General features: G+C 44.2%; 2 protein-coding genes across 12 annotated transcripts in view; one reads left to right on the top strand and one right to left on the bottom strand.

Moving 5' to 3' along the window:
* The window catches only part of CASK (calcium/calmodulin dependent serine protein kinase), a 331,352-nt gene extending 329,562 nt beyond the window's left edge, over positions 1 to 1,790 (bottom strand). For all 11 annotated transcript variants that reach the window (XM_084789615.1, XM_084789614.1, XM_084789620.1 and 8 more), the window contains exon 1: positions 1,586 to 1,790. In XM_084789615.1, the coding sequence (XP_084645741.1) occupies positions 1,586 to 1,644 (59 nt within the window). In that variant the 5' untranslated portion in view covers positions 1,645 to 1,790. The remainder of the gene's footprint in view (positions 1 to 1,585) is intronic.
* LOC311601271 (uncharacterized protein) lies at positions 1,643 to 11,706 on the top strand (the record flags this gene model as incomplete). The annotated part of the gene is made up of 4 exons (XM_084788646.1): positions 1,643 to 1,693; positions 1,749 to 2,442; positions 11,230 to 11,358; positions 11,556 to 11,706. 3 exons carry the CDS (start codon positions 1,643 to 1,645, stop codon positions 11,232 to 11,234), a joined length of 750 nt encoding a protein of 249 aa, XP_084644772.1. The 3' UTR covers positions 11,235 to 11,358; positions 11,556 to 11,706.
* Between the last annotated feature and the right edge of the window lie 8,550 nt (positions 11,707 to 20,256).

The raw sequence follows: 20,256 nt of genomic DNA on the forward strand, positions 1-20,256 counted from the left end.
AACACACATTGGATTCCAATGGCTTAGTATGAAAAGATGTACAGTCCAGTAAACATGTTTATGCTGAAATCACTAATTTAGGTATAATGTATTACATGAATATTCTGCTAAGATTGCACCTTTTGTTTGAAATCTTTCTAATGTGGCTACTGGAAAATAATAAATTACACGTGGCTCTCATTAAACTAGCTTTTGGACAGCGGTGCTCTAGGTACAGCCACAAAGACTAGACCAGACACATTTGGACATCCTCTTCCTCCTAACAAATAGGACGGTCACTGAACAATGGGCCAAGGAATACTGTGTCCTCGAAGCATTTGGGTGTAAGGGTGTAGCACAATTTCACCCTAAGAGCTTCCCTGTAATACCTCAATATGGAGGAAAAAAAATGAGTTACCAGCACTCAAAAAATTGAAACTGAGTATACTGCAGACAACTTAAAAGAGGTAGAGCCAACTGCTCTGTCTTGGTTTCATTTCCCAACTGTGAACCTTAAAATAGACAATAAAGCACCGCTTCCAAAAAGAGGTAAAATATCCTAATAGTAGCTAGCTAACAAGCCCCATTAAATAAACAGAAATCGCTCTTAAATCTTATCTCAACTTCCAACGCCTGAGAATACACGCTGAGCTAGGAAATCAACTTCAGATTGCCAGCATTTCCCTCACAAGCAAATTAGCAGGATTGTGCACTTGGAATATTGTTTGACAAGAATGAAAAGGAAACAATTCAAAACAGATTTCAGGACTGGACAATTAGATGAGGAACTGCAGATTTAATTCTCAATCAGTCCTGTGATTAATCTGATTCCCTGCTTTTCCCTAGTGTAATTATACAACACAGATGAAAGGATGAGCATTTGGACTGTCAGCTCTATATTCTAGACCAGCCCAGTGACTCAAAGCAGACTGCTCTACCACACTAACCACCATCCCAACAACAGTGGAAGGGAACCGTGAGCACTGATTGTACAGTCATTGCATAACGAGGCATTAAAATTTTGGGTGCCCCTAACTCTTTCTACGTTCCTCTACGGCAGGTGAACAATTTGCTGAAACTGGACGCACCCGTCTTCAATGACCCTCTTAAATCCGGGCACGGGGTGAGCACAAAGGCATCTGTCTAATATCCTGGCACAATAGACACACACCCCACAATTAAAAACCCCGGACGCGCTCTCTTGCTCTCTCCACACAAGCACACGAAATGCAGACTGCTCTTTTCGGAAAAGGTCTATGGCACAGGAAAGGTAACAATAACCCCAACTGTTCCCAGGAAGCAACTATAAAATTGGTCCTGCCACGTCCCTGTGTAACCGTCAGATAAAATGCAGGCAGTCCGCCCCACGCCTTATGGGGTGGCCGACCCGGGCTCGTTGGCCTCCGCGGATCGCTGAGAAGCCCCCCAGACCCCCTCCTGACAGGAGACCCAGGTACACGTCTATAAATACACTAGGGTGAAGAGGACAAGGGAGGCAGAAGGGAGGGAAAAAGGGCAGGGGGCAGGCCCGGAGCGGGTGCGGGAGGCCCGGGGCATCGCTGAAATGCATTTTTCCACACTCCCGCTCCCTCGCGTGGAGACTCACTTGCCGATCACCTCACACAGCTCGTACACATCCTCGAACAGCACGTCGTCGTCGGCCATGGTCCGGAGGGGGACAGCGGCCGCAGCGTGGAGGGGGTCTGAAAACTGGGTTGGGGGCGCCCAAGAGCTCAGTGCCGGGCTCCCGGCTCGCGTCCTCCCCGCAGGACCCGCAAGCCCTCAGTGCTGAGGAAGCTCAACTGGGGCCGCGAGGCCCGGGGACTGCAGCTCTTATCCTCTGCCGGCTGCCGCCCCGGCGCGGGCGGCGGGGCCGGGGCGTGGGAGCGAGGGCGGCCCGGGCCCGGCGCCGCCCGCCCGCCCGCTGCTCCTTGCGCTGTAGCTCGCAGCCGCCGCGCTGCCCGGGGCGTGCGGACCCTCGGGGACCGCGAGGCGCCGCACTCTTCGCTCGTCAGCCCGCGCGGGCCGCGAGGCCGCGACCGCTCCCTCTGCCCGAGACCGGCTCCGACGCGGCGCGGGGCAGCTCTGGCTACTGGGGGGGCCGCGACAGCACCATGGAGGGAGGATCGTCGCGAAGGGAGGTGGTGGCGGCTGTTCGACGCTGGGGACCAGGAGGCGGCGGCAGAGACGCTCCCTCCTCCTTCTCCTCCGCCTCCCGCCGCCGCCGCCGCCCGCCTGCCCGCCCGAGTATGGGAGGGGGGCTTCGCGGGACGAGCTTTCTGTCCGGGCGGGAGCTGCGACCGCTGCCTTCAGCTCCTCCCCTCAGCCTCAGCTGCCGGGAGCCTCGGGAGCCGGTGCACAGCCTCGCGCAGTCTAACCCTCCTCCCTTTCGGCCCGTGCAGCGGCTAGACCCGCAGGCCCCGCCCACTCCAGTCCGTTGGGAGGCGGGGACCGCGGAAGGAGGTGCGGGGGCCCCGGGGGGGAGGGGGGAGCGCCCCAGTAACGCATGCGCGCAACGCCCTCAACGTCACGGAGAACCGGCGGGCGCGGGGAATCTAGAGGGCGCTGGGGGTCGGCAAGCGGAGCTCTGCTGGTTGCAGCTGCTGAGGTGGGGCTAGTGGAGGTCGTCGCCTCTACTCCCAAGCTGTGACCAAGTGGAGAAAAAGGGCGGGGGACAAAAGGTCCACAGCAGTATGCGCGTTCTTGGATGGCGTGCTCAGTACTCTGGCAGTTTTCCCTCTTCTTTCGTAACCTCTGGAAGCTGTTCCCAGTTTTTGGTTGGGAAAAAAAAACGCAGGGAAAGGGTTCTAATGAATGGAAAAGCTAAAGAGGAGGTGGAGAGAGATTGTCGCTCAAGACTGTGCTTGTCGGCGAATGCTTTTAGTGCCACCCTACCATTCTTTAACGAATATGAGGTCTAGGGGAAGGGGGAAAATTTCCAAGGAAGGGACCAAACAAAAACTGCAGAGGAAGGTGTCCAACAACGAACAGTGAACTAGAGAAACAGCTTCTCCAGGCTCCTGACCCAAACTCACCAAATATCTATGCAGTGTCTGTCTATTCCTGCTAGACAAAACCTAGAGACGGGTCAGGAATTTAGTGACATAAGGAGACTGTAAATCCTTTGTAGAATGTTTCCCCAGCCCCAGCATCTACTGTGTTTACTGTACTCCTTATAAATGTTGGAGTTCTCGGCATAAAAAAAAAATGCAACTAGAAGGAATGGACGCACTGGGTCAGCCACGGAGTAAGGCTGTGGGTGTTGCCGCTGTGCTAGGTTGTATGCAAAATGAAGATTTCTGTTCAACTGAGCATGTGCAGAATGAGCCAACGCCATCAGACAGGTATATGCCTTAGTTGAAGACCAATAAAAAAGAAGTCTTTGTTCCTCCGCATAGCAGAGGGGTCCAATTAGTTCATAAGTCAGCTTTCCAGAAATCATCTGTTAAAATTCTCAGCGCGGTATTTTTAAAGTAGTCTTTACCAAAGTGCAGTGGGCAGGGTGAAGACTCAACGTATTTCCCTTTCAAAGACGATCTGCACAAACCCTTGTTCGCTCCCAAAAGAGGCTGGGCGATTTGCTTGTTAAGTATTTGTGAGCTAAACCTCTTTTTTTTTCTTCCTCCCTCCCTTCTTTTCTTCCTTCCCTCCTTCTTCCTTTCTTTCAAGCAAATTAGGGGAAAATGTAATTGCATAAGAAGGTTTTCCTCCTTTCCCAAAGATTTGGTGTTTTCTCTAAAGAATGAGCTTCAGAGACCCCCAAAAACCGTTGTACTTTTTGAAGGTCCAACAGTTACAAGTCACTTACCCCAACCTATCGCGTGTCTACCTGCCACCTATGAATAAAGCATCATTTGTTCGTCTCTGAAGTGTGCATAAATCCTCACAAGTCACCTTTCCTTTCTCCAGTCCAAATATGAGCTATGTCAATGCTTGTCTATTTTATTTTAGAGTTTCTCTTTCATGGAGAATTTCTCTCAGGAGTAGAAATGGACAGTTATAAGGCAGAAGGGGAAGTAGAGGTGGGGAAAGAAGTTACCTTGGAGGCTAGGCTTGATCTCTGCTCAGGGGTGGCTGCTTTCCATCTGAAAGGCGTCCTAGTGGTCCAATGGCGCAACTCTCTAATCCATAGGAGTGAAGGGTTTAATAAAAGGTTGGTTACCAAGATCACCTCACACCTCCACTATTTGATAGTAGTTCTAGGTTTGATGTGGGATTACACTTATCTTTTGTTGGAGAGGTGAATTCATTAAGCTAATCAATACACAACCCCCTGCAGAGGCTGGCTTAATCTTATCAGCTCTTGATACTTCCTGGGCACTCTTTATTTGAATAGCTCAAGACTTTCCAATCCTACAAAGTTTTAAACTTTCCCTCTTGCTAGGACCTGCTATCTCCTCACTCCTAAGGTGGTGTTCAGTTACACAGAAAGCTCTCAGCAACCTACAGATCCTAGAGTCTGTATCATGGGTGCTGGCGGATGGAAGTTCCCCTCCGCTTCCAGCATGAAAATCCCCAAACCTTTTTAGATGAAATTACTTATCTTCTAAGTTTCTTCCAAAAATCCAATACTTTCCCCTTAATATAAATGGTCGGGTATCAAGAATTTAATTCTGCTTTAGTTAAAGGAAATGTTAAAGTAACTAGTTGCTTTTGTTAATAGCTCAATCATCAACTAACAGTCTTTTAAACAAAGGTGGCGGCGACTTTCTCCTTTAACCAGGAGACTGGAGACTCCTGATGTTGGATCATCAGTGATCTAGTTTGTTCTTTTCACTCTACCATCCTTGATAGTTTGCCTCTTTCTCTTTAGCTTGTTTTTCATCATCTCAAGATGGATGCCCCTGTTTCAAACATCAACAGCATGGAACAGGAAGACAGTAAGGGCAGGTCTTTTTACTCCCTGTCTTATCTCTATTGAGGAAATAAAATATACATTTCCCTTCTCACTTGTCCAGAGAAGAGTCACCTACCAGGCAACCTCACTGGAAGAGAGAGACTAAGGACATAGGTGTCGTTCCCTTCTTTTTGGAGGTGGATAGGAAAGAGGCAGGTGGGGAACAGACGTCAGCAATCTGTGTAGCTTACGGAAATTACCAATTATTATCATCATCATAATGTAGATAGACCGCTAATGTATAACTGATAATCCAGAAAAATGTTGGAACTCTCTGTAAGCCATAAGGATGCGAATGATACTACACAAATTTGATTCTTAGATAGCAACTACTAATCTCCAGTGATTTTGAGTGTTTCTTTGAATTTCTCAAAATTCAGCCAGACACTTGCAGATTGCCCAGCTCCCATGTAATTTCAGCATTACACAGATATAGAGCAGAAACACAGACTCCAGGAAAATATGAGGATGAGGGCCATGCAGAGGTCAGTGTGGCATACGGCTAATTTAAGCAATTTAGAGACCTGCCTTGTTCTGCGGTATGATTGTTTAATCATATACATTTTTGCTGAATTGATGAATAAAATTAAGATTGACACTGTTCTCATCTGGAATAAAGTTATTGCCTCATGGCATAAACAGCGTATTCTAAGCTCAAATGGAAGACACTAGCCATCGCTCCAGTAAAACCCATATAGATTACACTTATACTTCCATACTTAGTCATAACTGAATGGTTAAACAGGCTACCGGGGCTAAAGTGACAAATAAGGCAGGCATGATTCCTGTCCCTTCTCAGTTGCACCCTAAAAGAATACAAGGATCAGGCAAAAAAAAAAAACATTTACAATGAGAAGTAATGAGCCTTAAGGTTTGGGGAGTTTGAGGCAGCAAAGATGAAGCGGGCCTATAGGGTGGGGGAGCTGGCTTTATGTCTGGATGAAGTGTTTGCTGTGCGAGCTTGAAGACCTAAGTACAGATCCCAACCAGCTAGTCTAGTTTGAAACAGCGAGCTTCAGACTTAGCAAGAGACCCTTCCTCAATGAAGTAAAAAAGAGAGATAGAGGAAGACACCCAATGTCAGCCTCTGGTCTACTTGTGTGCAGAGATGATACAACACACCTGCACACACACTCAAATGCACCATATACATAATGCATTATATATGCATAAATATTTGCATATATATGCATATATATTTGAAAAAGACTGGAGTGGTACTCAGCAGAAAAAAATAACATTTATGGATTCTTGGAGGAGAACAAGAATATGCTCTCTGAAAAAAACAATAAGACAATGTTCTTTTGGAGTCCCGAGTCATACCTGGACCATACATTGTAGGAACAAAGAAGCCATAATACATTAGAGAAATAGACCAGTTAGTGGGCAGAGAGTAAAAGATGCTAAATGCCATAGTAGAGAGTTTACCTACTAAAGTACTTGATTTCAGTGGTACTGATGCTTCTGTGTCAGTGTTGGTTTCCCCAGCCCTATGCATGAATGGAGGGCTACATTTTACTGATTTTTTAAAAATTAACATATTTGTGTCTGTTGCATCCAAAGCGACATACACAGTGCCAGAAAAGAGCCTGGGATCCCCTAAAGCTGAAGTTACAAGTGACTGTGAGCCACCCAGTGTATGTCTTCTGGGAACTTACCTCAAAGCCTCAGGGAGAGCAGCAAATTCTCTGAACTGCTGAGCTATTGCTCCAGCCCTGAGATTCTGCTTTTTAGCAGTTCTTCCTTGTGAACTTGAAGGCGCACACGGCCTTCTCCCTCCATCACTTTTTTTTTTTAAACGGCGAAACCTCTCGAACACATTCTTTCAATCCTCTAGGTTTCCCTTTTACCATTTGTGAGGGCCCCACTCCATGTTCAGCATAGTTTTGTTTACAAAGACTATTTTTGTGACTTAGAGGACTTCCCACAAGCTGCCGGAACCATTTCGCAATGTGGAAATGCCTGGCAGTTTAGGTCTCCTTACTGCTGGCTGTAAGCTATTAGCCAGGCAGCTTCTCTTGGCTGGAAGAGGGATTGGCTCCTTCTAGTGCTCCCCTGTGGGACTGTGCTGAAGGTATGCAGCCCTTTACCTAAAGCATCACACCATGACTTAGCTCCTTCCCCTTCATTTCCCCTCTCCCCTCTTTTCCTGTTTTCTCTTGGAATATTGTCTTAGTGACTCACTGGCTAATGGTTCTCTTATCAAGATTAACTTCATGGGAAGCCAGTCTAAGCTATGGTGTTTCTTAAAGTGACAATGTCATAAAAATCACCTGGGAGTCTGTAAAGCGTGGGCCGTTTGTTTGTTTGTTTATGTAGGTTCCTGAGCCTTACCCCAAACCTAACAAAGGTGGCTCCATTGGAGCTGCATGCTCGCATGAATGTGTACAAATAACTGCAGCGCCCAAGGAAACCAGAGGCTTCAGAACCCCCTGGATCTGGAGTTGCAGACACTTGTGTGCTACCCAATGTGGGTGCTGAGAACTGAGTTTGAATTAGGGGCCCCTGGCAGAGCCATCTCTCCAGCCCCAGGGATCTGTAGTTTTATATGCTCTCACCAAGTGAATCTTGTACAACTAAAAATAAATAATCCCTTCTCTAACACTTGCTTGAAGAACTATCTGGAGGGGGAAAAAGAGAAGGCTGACACTACAACCAGGGTGGGTAAGCCATAGGAAATGCACAAAAGTGCTCCAGGAAGCAGGGGCAATACAAATGTGTTTGCTACCCAGTTTCTTCAAGTTCCACTCCTGTCAACTGCCCAATACTTTGCCTTTCTTTTCTTAATAGGCATGAACAAGTCACTGGTGATGTTTTTTCTTTTTTGCTAGTGGGAACAGTATTGCCTTTGGAAACATTACATTGTCACATATACTGAATATTGTTATCACTTAATTAATCAAAATATGGCTATTCCTTGAGCCACTTAGGATCACAAGTGTTCATTGGACTCTCAGAGCCTCCAGTGTGCTGCGTGCTTATGGAGACTGTGTTAGACAGTTATTTTCATTATTAGTAGCATACAATCCAATCCATCTTTAGAAATACAGAGAATCTATTGGCTCATATAACTGAAAGCTTGAGACACAACTTAGCATCACTATACATTATGTGATAGTGACTTTATTTTTTGTTTGTTTGCTTTTGTTTTGTTTTGGATACAGGGTCTCACTATATAGCTTTGGCTGGTTCAGAACTCACAGAGATCTGTCTGCCTCTGCCTCTGCCTCTGCCTCTATATTGGCTTTATCTTTTGATGCCATATGTTAATTACTGGGTCTCTAGGTTCTCTCTTTGAACTACCAAAACATTTGTCACTGTTTCTGACTTCACTAGTTTACACACAGGAGAAAAGTCTTTTCTATCAGGTCCCGTGCCTGTTCAAAGATTCCTCCTCTCATTAGCCTGACAGTGAAGGCTCATCGTGATGCTTGGACCAATCAATGCAGGCAGGGAGTGAGAGTCTCTAACTCATTCAATCAGGGCCCACCCTTAAAGTGACACAAAGGAAAAGAAAGAGAAAGGCAGAAGGCCCCATGTGTTTTAGTCACAAACACGAGCTTTGGCTATGTCTTAGCAGTCTGTCTTGTTCTTCAGTTCACCTGGTCAATTTGTCCCGCCAACTTTTCTTTGAAACTCTTGTCAAGTCTCCCCATTTCTTTTCCATCTCTTCAGTCTCTACCCCAACCCACTTCCCTATCAGCCTACACATATATGTTGCCTCTTCCCTCACTGGGGCATTACCTCCAGCTGCTTGTCCTATGCTGTTCAGCGCACAGGGATTGGGATATCCAGGTTGTGTTTATCAGAGAGACGTCTCAACATCAAGAAATGGGCCTGGTGTGTGGTAAACATTCTGAAGCTGATTGCTGAATTCTGAATGAGGGTAGCTTTACAGATTTCGTTAATTCCTGACATTCTCTTTTTATTAACCTTTGCTTATAGTCTTGTTCCTTCATTTTCCACCTAGAAAATGGCTGGAACATACCAGGCCTTCCATGTGGATTTCTTCTCTCTCTTTTTTTTTTCTTTTGAGACAGGGTTTTTTCTGTGTAGCCTTCCCTGTCCTAAACTTGCTTTGTAGACCAAGCTGGCCTTGAACTCACAGAGATCCACCTGCCTCTGCCTCCCGAGTTCTAGGGTTAAAGGCGTGTGCCACCAAGTCCTGCCCATGTGGATTTCTTTAACAAATGAAAGACTGCAGATAGTCCCTGAATTATAATGGTTTGTCCAACTTTTCTATTGTCCAAAAGTGACATGCAATCAATAGAAGCCATACATTGGGCTTTGAACTTGGATCTTTACCCAGGATAGCAGTGTGTGGTCTGATCTTCCCTGGGGATGATGGATAGCAACAGACTGTTTGCTGTAGTTCTCAGTGCTGCTGCTGCTAGTCAGCCTCGTGATCACAAAGGAAACAGCCAAAACTCTCCAGAGCTGTGTGGCTAAGCTGTGATGAACGGGACAGCTGTGATGAATGGGACATAGTATACTAAATGCATTAATACTCAGGACATTTTCAACTTATGGTGGGTTTATTTGGACATCATCCCATTGTAAGTAGAAAAGTGTGTGTGTGTGTTTAGCAATAATGAGGAAGGAGCCACCTAATGCCTTACGAGTGCTAGGCAAGTGCTCACTCTACTACTGAGCCATGCTCTTGCCTCAGCCCTGCAGATCTTTTTTGATGAGACAGTGGAAGTCTCACTATGTGTAACCCAGGCTGGCTTGAGTTCATGACCCACCTGCTACAGCCTCCAGAGAGCCAAGACAGGGATGTGGCACTGTGACTGCCTAGTTCACATGTTTCTTGAATTGTTAGAGAATTGTTTTACACTTAGAACTAAGTTTGAAACCTAAAGAAATAAAGTGACTGAATTCTTAAAAATGGAAATACATGGCAGAAGAGGAAGATTCGTATGGAGGTGATGGTCACCAGTATCGTAACTGGAGAGCTGGCAAAGGAAGCAGTTTCAGAAACTCAGGCCGTTGGATCGATTTCTACTAATTGAAAAAATTTTTATTTATTAGTTATCTTTTGTCTGGGGAAACAAAAGAAAATCTCATACAGCATCGGAGTTTTTCCTCCTGCTTAGCTGTAAGAGATTTCAAAGGTAAACATAGGGAATTAAACCCCCTTCTTAATTTCTTTTGTCTGGATTTCCTTGCTCCTTCTTCCCAGGCTGGCGTTAAACTGTCACACATGGTAAAGACATGAGATGAGCTGCAATATGTTCAGTGCGTGACTTATACCGAGCCTGGGCCTGGCTACATTACAAAGAGTCATGTTAAGTCACCCAGGCTTCTCCAGAAAGGAGTATAATTTACTATGCTAAGTGCACGCTGGAAAAGGTCAAGTGATTAATAAGTCACGGGTATGAAATACAAGCCTATCAGCTCTGGGATGGTTAATCATGTACCCTGCAGGGCTGGGGGAAGTACTGCAAACCTGCAGCCCCCTCAGGCACGGATGGCCTTCTTTCTTTCCTTACTTTCTTAGAAAATAAATGGAGGATCTCTTCCCCCCCCAAAATCTTTATTCTCAGAGAAGTGATCTATAATGTCAAGTTCCATATTTTCCATTGTGGTTAAGAGGAAAAAAACAATACACAGACTGTTTGCTATAGTTCTCAGTTCCAGTAGGAAATTTTCAATGATATTTTACCTCCTGTGTCCTAATCAAATACCTCCCACTCAAACCTGTTTACCCCTGGTTATGGCTTTTAAATTGGCTTGTAAATGGGAACAATAGGTAAGAAAGTAACCTTTTAAAACAAACTAAGGGGGAAAAGAGAGACTAATGATCTGTAAAGAAATAACTGAAGGGCCATTTGCTGAGGGAAGTTCAAAGAAAACATTACACATATTTCATTTGTCCACATCATAACCTTATGAGGGAGGTGTCATGGTCTTCCTTTTACAGACAAGAAAGCCAGGCTTGGAGAGAGATTGAGTAATGTGCCACGATCACATAACTAGAAAGAGATGGGACCAGTGTGGGAAGCAACTCTGCGGAGTCTCAAAGCCTGAATCATCCTGCACCCTGCCATTGGCTTTCTCTGAGGCAGCAGTAGGCCCGCCTTTTCAGATTAAGTGACGTTTGCCTTGGGAGAATGGTTCAGTGGATTGAATAAGAACAATGACAGTTTGTGCTTCTTGAAGGTTTTTAAGTGCCAAGCACTGCGTTATGTGTTTCCAAACACATATTTGCTCATTTAATAAAGTGTTGTTGAATAGTTACCAAAGATATGATAGCTAAACCAACTTAATATCCCTCTCTCTCTTTCTCTCTCCGTCTCCCTCTCCCCCTCCCTCCCTCCCTCCCCCCCCCTCTCTCTCTGTTTCCTTCTCAGCTTGAGGAGCACTCCACTATTAGAGTTTGAGAGAAAACCCAAAAGACAAGGAAGTTGTAAATCTCAGCAGCTGCCAAGAGGAGGGAGATGGGGAAGCAGAAGAGAGAAAGCCATGCCTTTTGGATCAAGGTCAGCAACAGAGGTCTGCAAGAAGCTGTCTGAAGAGGGGGTGGAATTCTGAGAAACAGAAAGCCCACAGTGTGGGGCAAGCAAATGCTTATGATTTTGCCTGATATCAAAAAAAGAAATAGAAAGGGATAAAGAAAAAGTTATGTATTTAAATATTTTAATTTACTTATTTTACATTACTTGTTATGGCTCAGCAGTTACAAGCATGGACTGCTTTTCCAGAGGACCTGTGTTCAATTCCCAGCAGCCACATGGCAACTCACAATTGTCTGTAACTCTAAAATTTGACACCATCACACAGAGGCAAACCACCAATGCACATAAAATAAAAATAAAATAAATTTTAAACATTTAAATTGCATTTATTTATTTGTGTGCCACAATACTTGGCTGATTGTTCAGTGTGTGTGTGTGTGTGTGTGTGTGTGTGTGTGTGTGTGTGTGTGTGTGCATATGCCTGTGTGCCATGGTCTGTGTGTGTAGGGCACAGGAAAACGTGTGAGAGTAGATTCCTTCCACCACGTGGGGCCCTGGGATTGTACTTAGGGTGTCAGGCTTCTTTGGAAAGCTCCTTCACCCACTGAGACATCTTGCTTGCCCTCAAATGTTCTATTGTTGGTTAGCATTCAGAGGAGGAGGCAGGCAACTACCTCAATCTGACCCTTGCCTTCTTGAAGCTTATATAGATTACTTAGGGAGGGATGCTGATGTCAGTCATGGCAATAATAAATGTATGATTATTTCAACAATGGTGCAAGAACCAGGCCTAGGAGTGTAGCTCCATGGGTAGAGTTATTGCCTAGTAAGTACAGACCTTGCTTTGATCCCTAGCAGTACATGAACAGAACAATGATGGTGCATGCATGGATTTCCCAGAAATTAGGAGCTGGAGGCAAGAGGATCAGAAGTTTAAGATCATTCATCCCCATATAATGGGCTTGTTATTTTCTCAGAGAACCCAAGTTTGGTCCCCAGCACCTATGAAGGCAGCTCACAACAGCCTGTAGTGCACTTTTGCCTCAAGAGTATCTGTACACAGATACATAAATAGAAAGTAGTCTTTAAAAAGCATCAGTGCAAAATAAATAAATAAATAAAAAGCATCAGTGCAAAGATTGCTCAACAGGGAAGAATCATTTCAGTACATAATGATGGGACCACTGGGTATCTATGTGCGAAGAATGATTGGTTTGCCACCCACACCCTGGTATTGCGTGGCATGACTTTAATCCTAGTACTGGGGGACAGAGGGACAGAGGCGCGCGCGTGCGCGCGCGCGCGGGGGGGGGGGTGTCTCTGTAAGTTTGAGACCAGCCTAGCCTACATATAGCAAGTTTCAAGGCAGGAAGGGATACGCAGCAAGACCATGTCAAAAAAAAAGAAAGAAAGAAAGAAAAAGGAAAGAAAGAAAGAAAGAAAGAAAAAGAAAGAAAGAAAGAAAGAAAGAAAGAAAGAAAGAAAAAAGTACAATCCAATGTTGGGTGTGGTGGTGGGAAAAATGAAAAAAGAAAAAAATTCCAGGGATGCAGAAGGTTCAAATTTTCTCTGGGCAGACGCCAAGAGAGGGGAAGGGCTAGGATTACAGTAGTCTAGGAGTGCGGGCATGATCGTACTTCCCAAGAGGAAATGATCCTGGAGGGGAGCCAAGGCTTGGCCATTCTGTGCAATCCCACTTGCTTGGCTTGAGCCGTCCCATATAAAACAAACAAGGACTTCTTCTTACTGGCATGGTTGTTACGCTCATTGAATTCGGAGCAGCTCCAACGAGTGCTGCCTGCAGGTTCCTCCACATCAGGAAGGCAGGTCAGTGCCTCGGTTCCATGTTCCCAATCAGCCATCCTAGCTGGTGCTCGAAGCGCCTTTTCACCTTTATTTTGTTTTTTTTGTTGTTGTTGTTGTTGGTTTTTTTTTGTTTTTTTGTTTTTTCAAGACAGGGTCTCTGTGTTAGCCTGGGCTGTCCTGGACTCACTTTGTAGACCAGGCTGGCCTCGAACTCACAGCGATCCACCTGCCTCTGCCTCCCGAGTGCTGGGATTAAAGGCGTGCGCCACCACGCCCGGCGCCTTTTCACCTTTATACGTGCCTCCCGATGGCTCGCGAGCTGTCTCTTTGCTAATGTCTCTTCCTGTGGGAAAGTCATTAGGAACGGCTTGCAATAGATCGCTGTTCCTCTCCTTTGCTCTCAATTTGCTGTTAGGAACTTTGTGGCGCGTGGGTGGGGTATGCGAATGCTTAGAAATGAAATCCAACAGTCTTGGAATTGAACGATAAAACTGGGTTTAGTTAGACCTGTAATCCCAGTGAAGGAGGATGAATCGGGAGATTTCTCAATTTTAAGCCACTTTGGGCTACTTAGCGAGTCCCGTGGAAAGATAACCTGTGGAGCGGGAGAAACGACTTATAAATCAAGTCACCAACAAAACCCTTAACAGGTCAATTTGTAAATGACTGGGGGCTGAAGAGCTGACTCAGTAGTGAAGCGCATGTATGACTCTTCCAGATGACCCGAGTTTGATTTCTGGCATCCACATCAGGTTTCTCAAGGCCACCTATAACTCCAGCTCCAGGGAGATTCCACACTTCCGGCCTCCGTAGCAAAATTCAGTCATGCGCACATACTCTCCCACACTCGTCAAGTACGTACATATACCTCAGAAAAATAAAAACAAAAGTAAGAAAGCAAGATTCATAACAGTGTAGCAAGGATTGCTTGGAGAGAAATCTTTTCTTTCCATTTTTTTTTTTTTAGTGTTCAAAGATGTAAGTAGACATTACTTCAAAGAGGATATGCAAATTGGCACTCAGGAGCCAGCCAATACTCCATAGTGAAGAGCTTGTGTGCTGGAGGGATGTCTCAGTAGTTAAGAGAATCTACTGCTCTTTTGTAAGACCAGAGTTCAGTTCTCAGCTTCCCAATCTAGTGACTCACATCAGCCTGTAGCTCCGGCCTCAGAGTATCTAGCGACCCCTGCTGGTCACGATAAGCACATGCACCCACTTTCACAGACAAACACGCACAGACACACAGACATACACATGAATAAAATTAAAAAACAAAAAACAAAAAAATACTTAACAAAGGTTCTCATAAGTCATTTAAAAAACTTAAAAGTCATCACTTTTAATTCTGCCCAAAAAGCCATATGAGGTCTCACCGAGACTCGAACTCGGATTGCTGGATTCAAAGTCCAGAGTGCTAACCATTACACCATGAGACCTCCCCTGACAGAGAGTTCTCTTATAATGCCTTTAAAGATAAGTCTAATTTCAGAAAGGTCAAATTATGTGCCCAATTCATGGTTGTAGTTGGATTTTGATTACATTTCCTAACTTCTAGATTTATAATCTACACTGTCACCCAGTTTAGGTAACCAGATTTAAAAAAAAAAAGAAGAGAAAATATTTTATTTTTGGTTTTTCAAAACATGCTTTCTCTGTATAGACCAGGCTGGCCTCAAACTTGCAGATCCTCCTGCCTCTATCTCCCAAGTTCTGGAATTAAAGGCGTGTGCCACCACTGCCAGGTGAAGGCCAAGTCTTCATGGCTTTGGCAGCCCAGGTATGAAAAAATCTCAAAGTACTAGATTTGGAATGACGTGTGTATATCAGTGGCTGTGTAGGTTGTCCGTCTTCTATCATTTTCCCAGTCTCTGTCCACACACATCCCCATTCTAGGCAAGGAGAAATGCATCTAAATGTGGAATTAGGATAGCAGTTTACTTTCTTTCATTTCAATTCTATAAGCTTTCTTTTCCTTCTGCAGTGACGATAACACCCTAAACCAAAGTGGAGGTAGAGTCTAGAATTCTTTTTTTCTTTCTTTCTTTTTTTTTTAGTAGAGCAACTGCCTTAAAAAAAAAAAACCCTGTTGGAGGAACATATTTAGGTGCCTAAATATGGTAGCTGGTGGATGTGAGCTGGAAAGCAGTTTTCTCAGGGAAGAAAACAGGCAGATGCCTGACTGCACAGTCATGGGGGGTGTGCGGGAGTGTTAAAGCATGCTGAAACTGCTAAGATATTTGAGAGTGAAGAAGCTACTAAAGCTACTATGACACCAAAGAAAGCCATGCACACTGGGTGGCTCAACAGAGCGACATTGGTGATGTTACAAGGACTGTATTTAAGGACAAAGAAGACACTCCGGAAGACAGGCTAGGCTACAGCAGGAGAAGTCTTGCACATGGCTTGAAGAACTCCTGCCTTAAGTGAGACCAACCACAAGGTAGAACTTTGGTCAAGGGAAGAGTGTACCCTTGCCATCCCGCCTTGGCTCCGATGAAATAGAGAGAGAGAGCGGGCTTGCACATGCTGGTTATGATGTCACCACCAGAAGGTCTGAGTCTCTGGACATTCTTCTGGGCCATGAACTCGAGAATTAAAAAAAAGGAGCTGGAGGGATTGGCGAGATGACTCAGTGGTTAGGAACAGTTGTTGCATTTGCGGAGGACCTTGGTTCAGTTCCCAATATACACATGGCAGCTCACACTTGTCTATAAGTACAGTTCAGGGGATCTGTTGTTTGCTCCTGGCCTCTATAGATACTGCATGTGCATGGTGAACATACTTGTAGGCAACATTTTGATAATGCAATTTTTCTATCTGATGCCTCTTCCTCCCCTTCATCTTTTGTTTTTGTTTCCTGAGAAAGGGTCTCTCTGGGTAGTTCCAGCTGTCCTGGAACTGTAGACCAAGCTAAAGAGACCTGCCTGCCTCTGCCTCCTAAGTGCTGAAATTAAAGGTATCCATAGCCATGTCTGGCTTCATGTGATGCTTCTCAATAAAATCAAAGACTGGGCAAATGGTCTATCTCCTTATAAGTCCTCTAAGACACATTCTTTATGACTACCCTTTCCATTTTATTTTATTTTATTTTATTTTATTTTATTTTATTTTATTTTATTTTATTTTATGTGCATGGATGTTTTGTCTACATGTCTGTTTGTGCACCGTGTGCATGTCTAGTGTCCACAGAGGCCAAAAGAGCCCATTGGATGTCCTAGATCTGGAGTTAATAGAGGTTATTAGCCATCACTTGGGTGCTAGAAATGGTGCCAGGATCCTCTGGAAGAGCAGCCAGTGTTTTTAACTCTGGAGTCTTCCCTCCAACCTCATCCCCGCCCCCTCTTTTTAATAGAGCCTTAACATGTAGCCTAGACAACACCTTGACCTCCTCCTAACTTAACCTCTCATAGCAGCGATACACTCATGCACAGCTCCACAATGACTTTTGAAAAGGGATAGAAAGACAAGGAAAATGAACGGGATAGCAGATAAGAACGGAGTCTACTTAAAGTCTCTAGTTAGCTATGAGTAAAGGATTTCAGAACAACTAACATGTGCTGTAAGGATTGCTTATATAGAGACAATATTCTTTTTTCCATATCGGAGACTGAACCTAGGGTCTCATGCATGCTCAGCAAGTATTCTGCCACTGAGTCCCGACTCCAGAACCCAATATGTCTTCATCAGAGAAATATTTTCAAATAAGAATGTTAAACTAGCAATGAAATATACTTAAGACCTGAAAATGCATGAGATAAAAAAAAAGAAAAGAAAATGCATGAGATTAAGTGTAGTATTACTTCTCTCCTACATTTAAAATAGAAATTGTCTGGAACTCTCATAAATGAAACTCTAAATTTTGCTTACAATAAAAAACACCATAACCTCCCCTGCAACCCTGTGACTCAGGTTTTACCTCATCAGTTGTACTTTTGTTGAAAGCTTATCAGGATCTCACCTAAATTAGCAATCCTTTGAGATACAACTTCAGAACCCACCAAAATCTCATTGACACACAAACAACAATATCACCTAATAATATAGTCTGTTGTTTGCTTCTGTGCTTTTTGAGACAGTGTCTCATGTAGTGGAGGCTGGCCTTGATCTCCTGATTTAATCCACTGCCTAAGTGCTGCTAAGGTCTCTCTGTCTGTCTGTCTCTCTCTCTCTGTCTCTCTGTCTCTGTCTCTGTCTCTCTCTGTCTCTGTCTCTGTCTCTCTGTCTCTCTCTCTGTCTCTCTCTCTGTCTCTCTGTCTCTCTGTCTCTCTCTCTCTCTGTCTCTCTCTCTCTCTCTCTCTCTCTCTCTCTCTCTCTCTCTCTCTGTGTGTGTGTGTGTGTGTGTGTGTGTGTGTGTGTGTGTGTGTTTGTACGACATTACAAACATTTATGAGCCATCTGATGTGGCTGCTGGAAACTGAACTTGGGTCTCCTGGAGGAGTGGTGAGTGCTCCTAACCGATGAGCCATCTCTCCAGCCCAAGACTGTTTTTTGAGACATCTCCTTATATGACACAGGCTAAGCCTCTCATATGTGATCTCCCTACCTTAGCCTACCACATGCTAGAATCAGAAGTATATGTCAGCATGGTTAGCTGGCTGAGATCCGATGTCACCCTGAGAGCACTGTGCAATGCGGCTTAGCCTAAGTCATGAATTCTTGTCCTTCCTGACCCAAGAAGCAGGACAAATGTGGAGGAGGGAGTGGGGGAGTAATACCCTCTTAAGTCATCTTTTATGTCTAGAAGAAACATGCAGACAATTTTACTGTTCCCTACAAGGAACTTGTAAGAAGTTCTCCTTTGGGAGACTCAGCACTGAGGCTGTGCTGGAGAAAGCACTTGCAAGAGAATGATGGAAGGCAACTCTGGTTCCCCAGAAACAAAGAGACTGGCGACATTTTTTTTTTTTTGGCAAGGAAAAGATTGCTTTCTGTAGCTGACTCCTATAGAATTGGACTTTTAAAGCTAATTTTGTTTCCCTCATCCACTTCAGCTCCCGTTTGAATGAAAAGAAACAAACTCAATCTCCAAGTAATTTCTTAAAATTAAATCTTCACGATTTTGGTGCCTAGATAGGGGGAGCTAAGTTCATCAAAGGATTATACCCAACGGACACAGAATTTCAAAGTAAGACATTCTCAGGGATGACACCATTCCATCCCGAGGAAAATGCAGACTTACTGGGGATGTGATAGTGGGAAGCCAGGTAAGGCTTCCCTAGAGGAGGCATGGGCTAGGCCAAGGATTGCGTTAGATGTTGGAAAGCCCACAAACAAAAAAGGAAGACTGTCTATAAAGGGCCATGATACTAGAAGACAAATCCTGAACACTATACTTGCCAATTTTGAAATCCCTAAACATGAGAAGTCCCTAACATCTAAAATCCATCCAAACCAAAATTCCCAAAATATGATTATGGAAGAAATAATTTAAAACTTCATTGAATACACTTATTTACATTTTAAAACTACATCAATTTGAGAAGTATACAAGATGACAGAGCACTTTATAGGTTGCTTTGCATGGTAAAATAAAAAACAAAACCATACATATTTTTGTGAGCATAAACACTCAGGTGTTGCAGGTGAAAGCAATATAATAAACACTAAAAAGAGTGCTGGCATCTATGATGTTCTGAAATAAATATTTTAAGGAAACAGGGAATAGTCCTTAGTAGATTAATCATATGAAAGCGTATGTAGACTACTGATGAATGTCAAACCAAACAGAAAGATGCTCATTGCCTTGAGAAGAGTTCAGTTAAGGTAACTATATTAACAGGACATACAAAGCTTAAGATTGGACAGTTGCAACAGCCATGACCAGATAAACCATATGCAAATATACGTAGACCAAGAAGTAAGTATATAACTACATATCATTGTGGCTAGTAGTTGAGTGCACCCGGGGTTGTAACTACTGTTATTCAAAATACTGTGAGAGCCTGGCATGGTGGTGCACACCCGTAATCCCAGCACTCAGGAGGCAGAGGCAAGCGGGTCGCTGTGAGTTTGAGGCCAGCCTGGTCTACAAAGGGAGTCCAGGACAGGCAAGGCTACACAGAGAAACCGTCTCAAAAAACCAAAATGAAAAACTAAACACAAAATTCCATGAGAAATAACCTATGGTGGTGGTGGTGGTGGTGGTGGTGGTGGTGGTGGTGGTGTGTGTGTGTGTGTGTGTGTATGTGTGTGTGTGTAACAAAAACAAAATTCTGTGAGAAATAACCTAAGATGGTGTGTGTGTGTGTGTGTGTGTGTGTGTGTGTGTGTGTGTGTGTGAATCTCACTCTGTAGCACAAGTTGGCTTGGAATTTGCTAGCAGCTCAGGCTGATCTCAAATGCATAGTCATCTTCCTTTGCCTCCCAAGTGCTGAGGTGACATGCCTATCCACTCTGGACTAATCTCAGATGTTTCCTTTTATAACTTCAGTCTTTTTATGTCATAGGTCTATTCCTCTTTTTTCCCCTGAATGAGTTTTGAGTTTCTGTCTTTTGAGTTTTCATCTAGATTGTTTAGTTTGTTAATAGTGTTGTTTAACATATTTCTATAATCCTGTTTATTTCTATAAAATCAGTAATATAGCCCCTCCTTCATTTCTTCTGTCATCTTTTTTTTTTAATTTATTCTTTGGCAGGTTCATTCACGTATACACTATATCTTGATCCTATGCACTTCCAACTCTTACTACATTCCCCAACAGCTCCTCCCATCTTCCTATCTTCCTTTTTTGTAATTCACTGAGTCCAATCAGTGGTGCCTCTTGAAAGAGTGACTGTGCTTGTTGCTTTCATTTTGGGCAAGTGTTGGGCAGGCGACAATGACTGAAGTGGATTCATGAGTGTAATGGCTGTATCATGTCCACAAGACAAGATGTCTCAGAAGTCCTCCTCATTGCTGCCTCTAACATTCTCTATGTCTCTTCCTCAACGATGCTCTCTGAGTTTTGATGGTTTTATATATGTCTTACCGTCACTGTCACTGTCCTATTGCTGTGGGCAGACAATATGACCAAGACAACTTACTTAAGAAAAACACTTACCTGGGGGGCTTGCTTACAGTTTCAGAGAGTTAGCCCATAAGCATTATGGTGTGGAGCATGGCACCAGCCATGAGGC

The sequence above is a fragment of the Acomys minous genome, assembly GCF_964271855.1.
Source record: "Acomys minous genome assembly, chromosome: 7".
Taxonomy (NCBI): Eukaryota; Metazoa; Chordata; class Mammalia; order Rodentia; family Muridae; genus Acomys; species Acomys minous.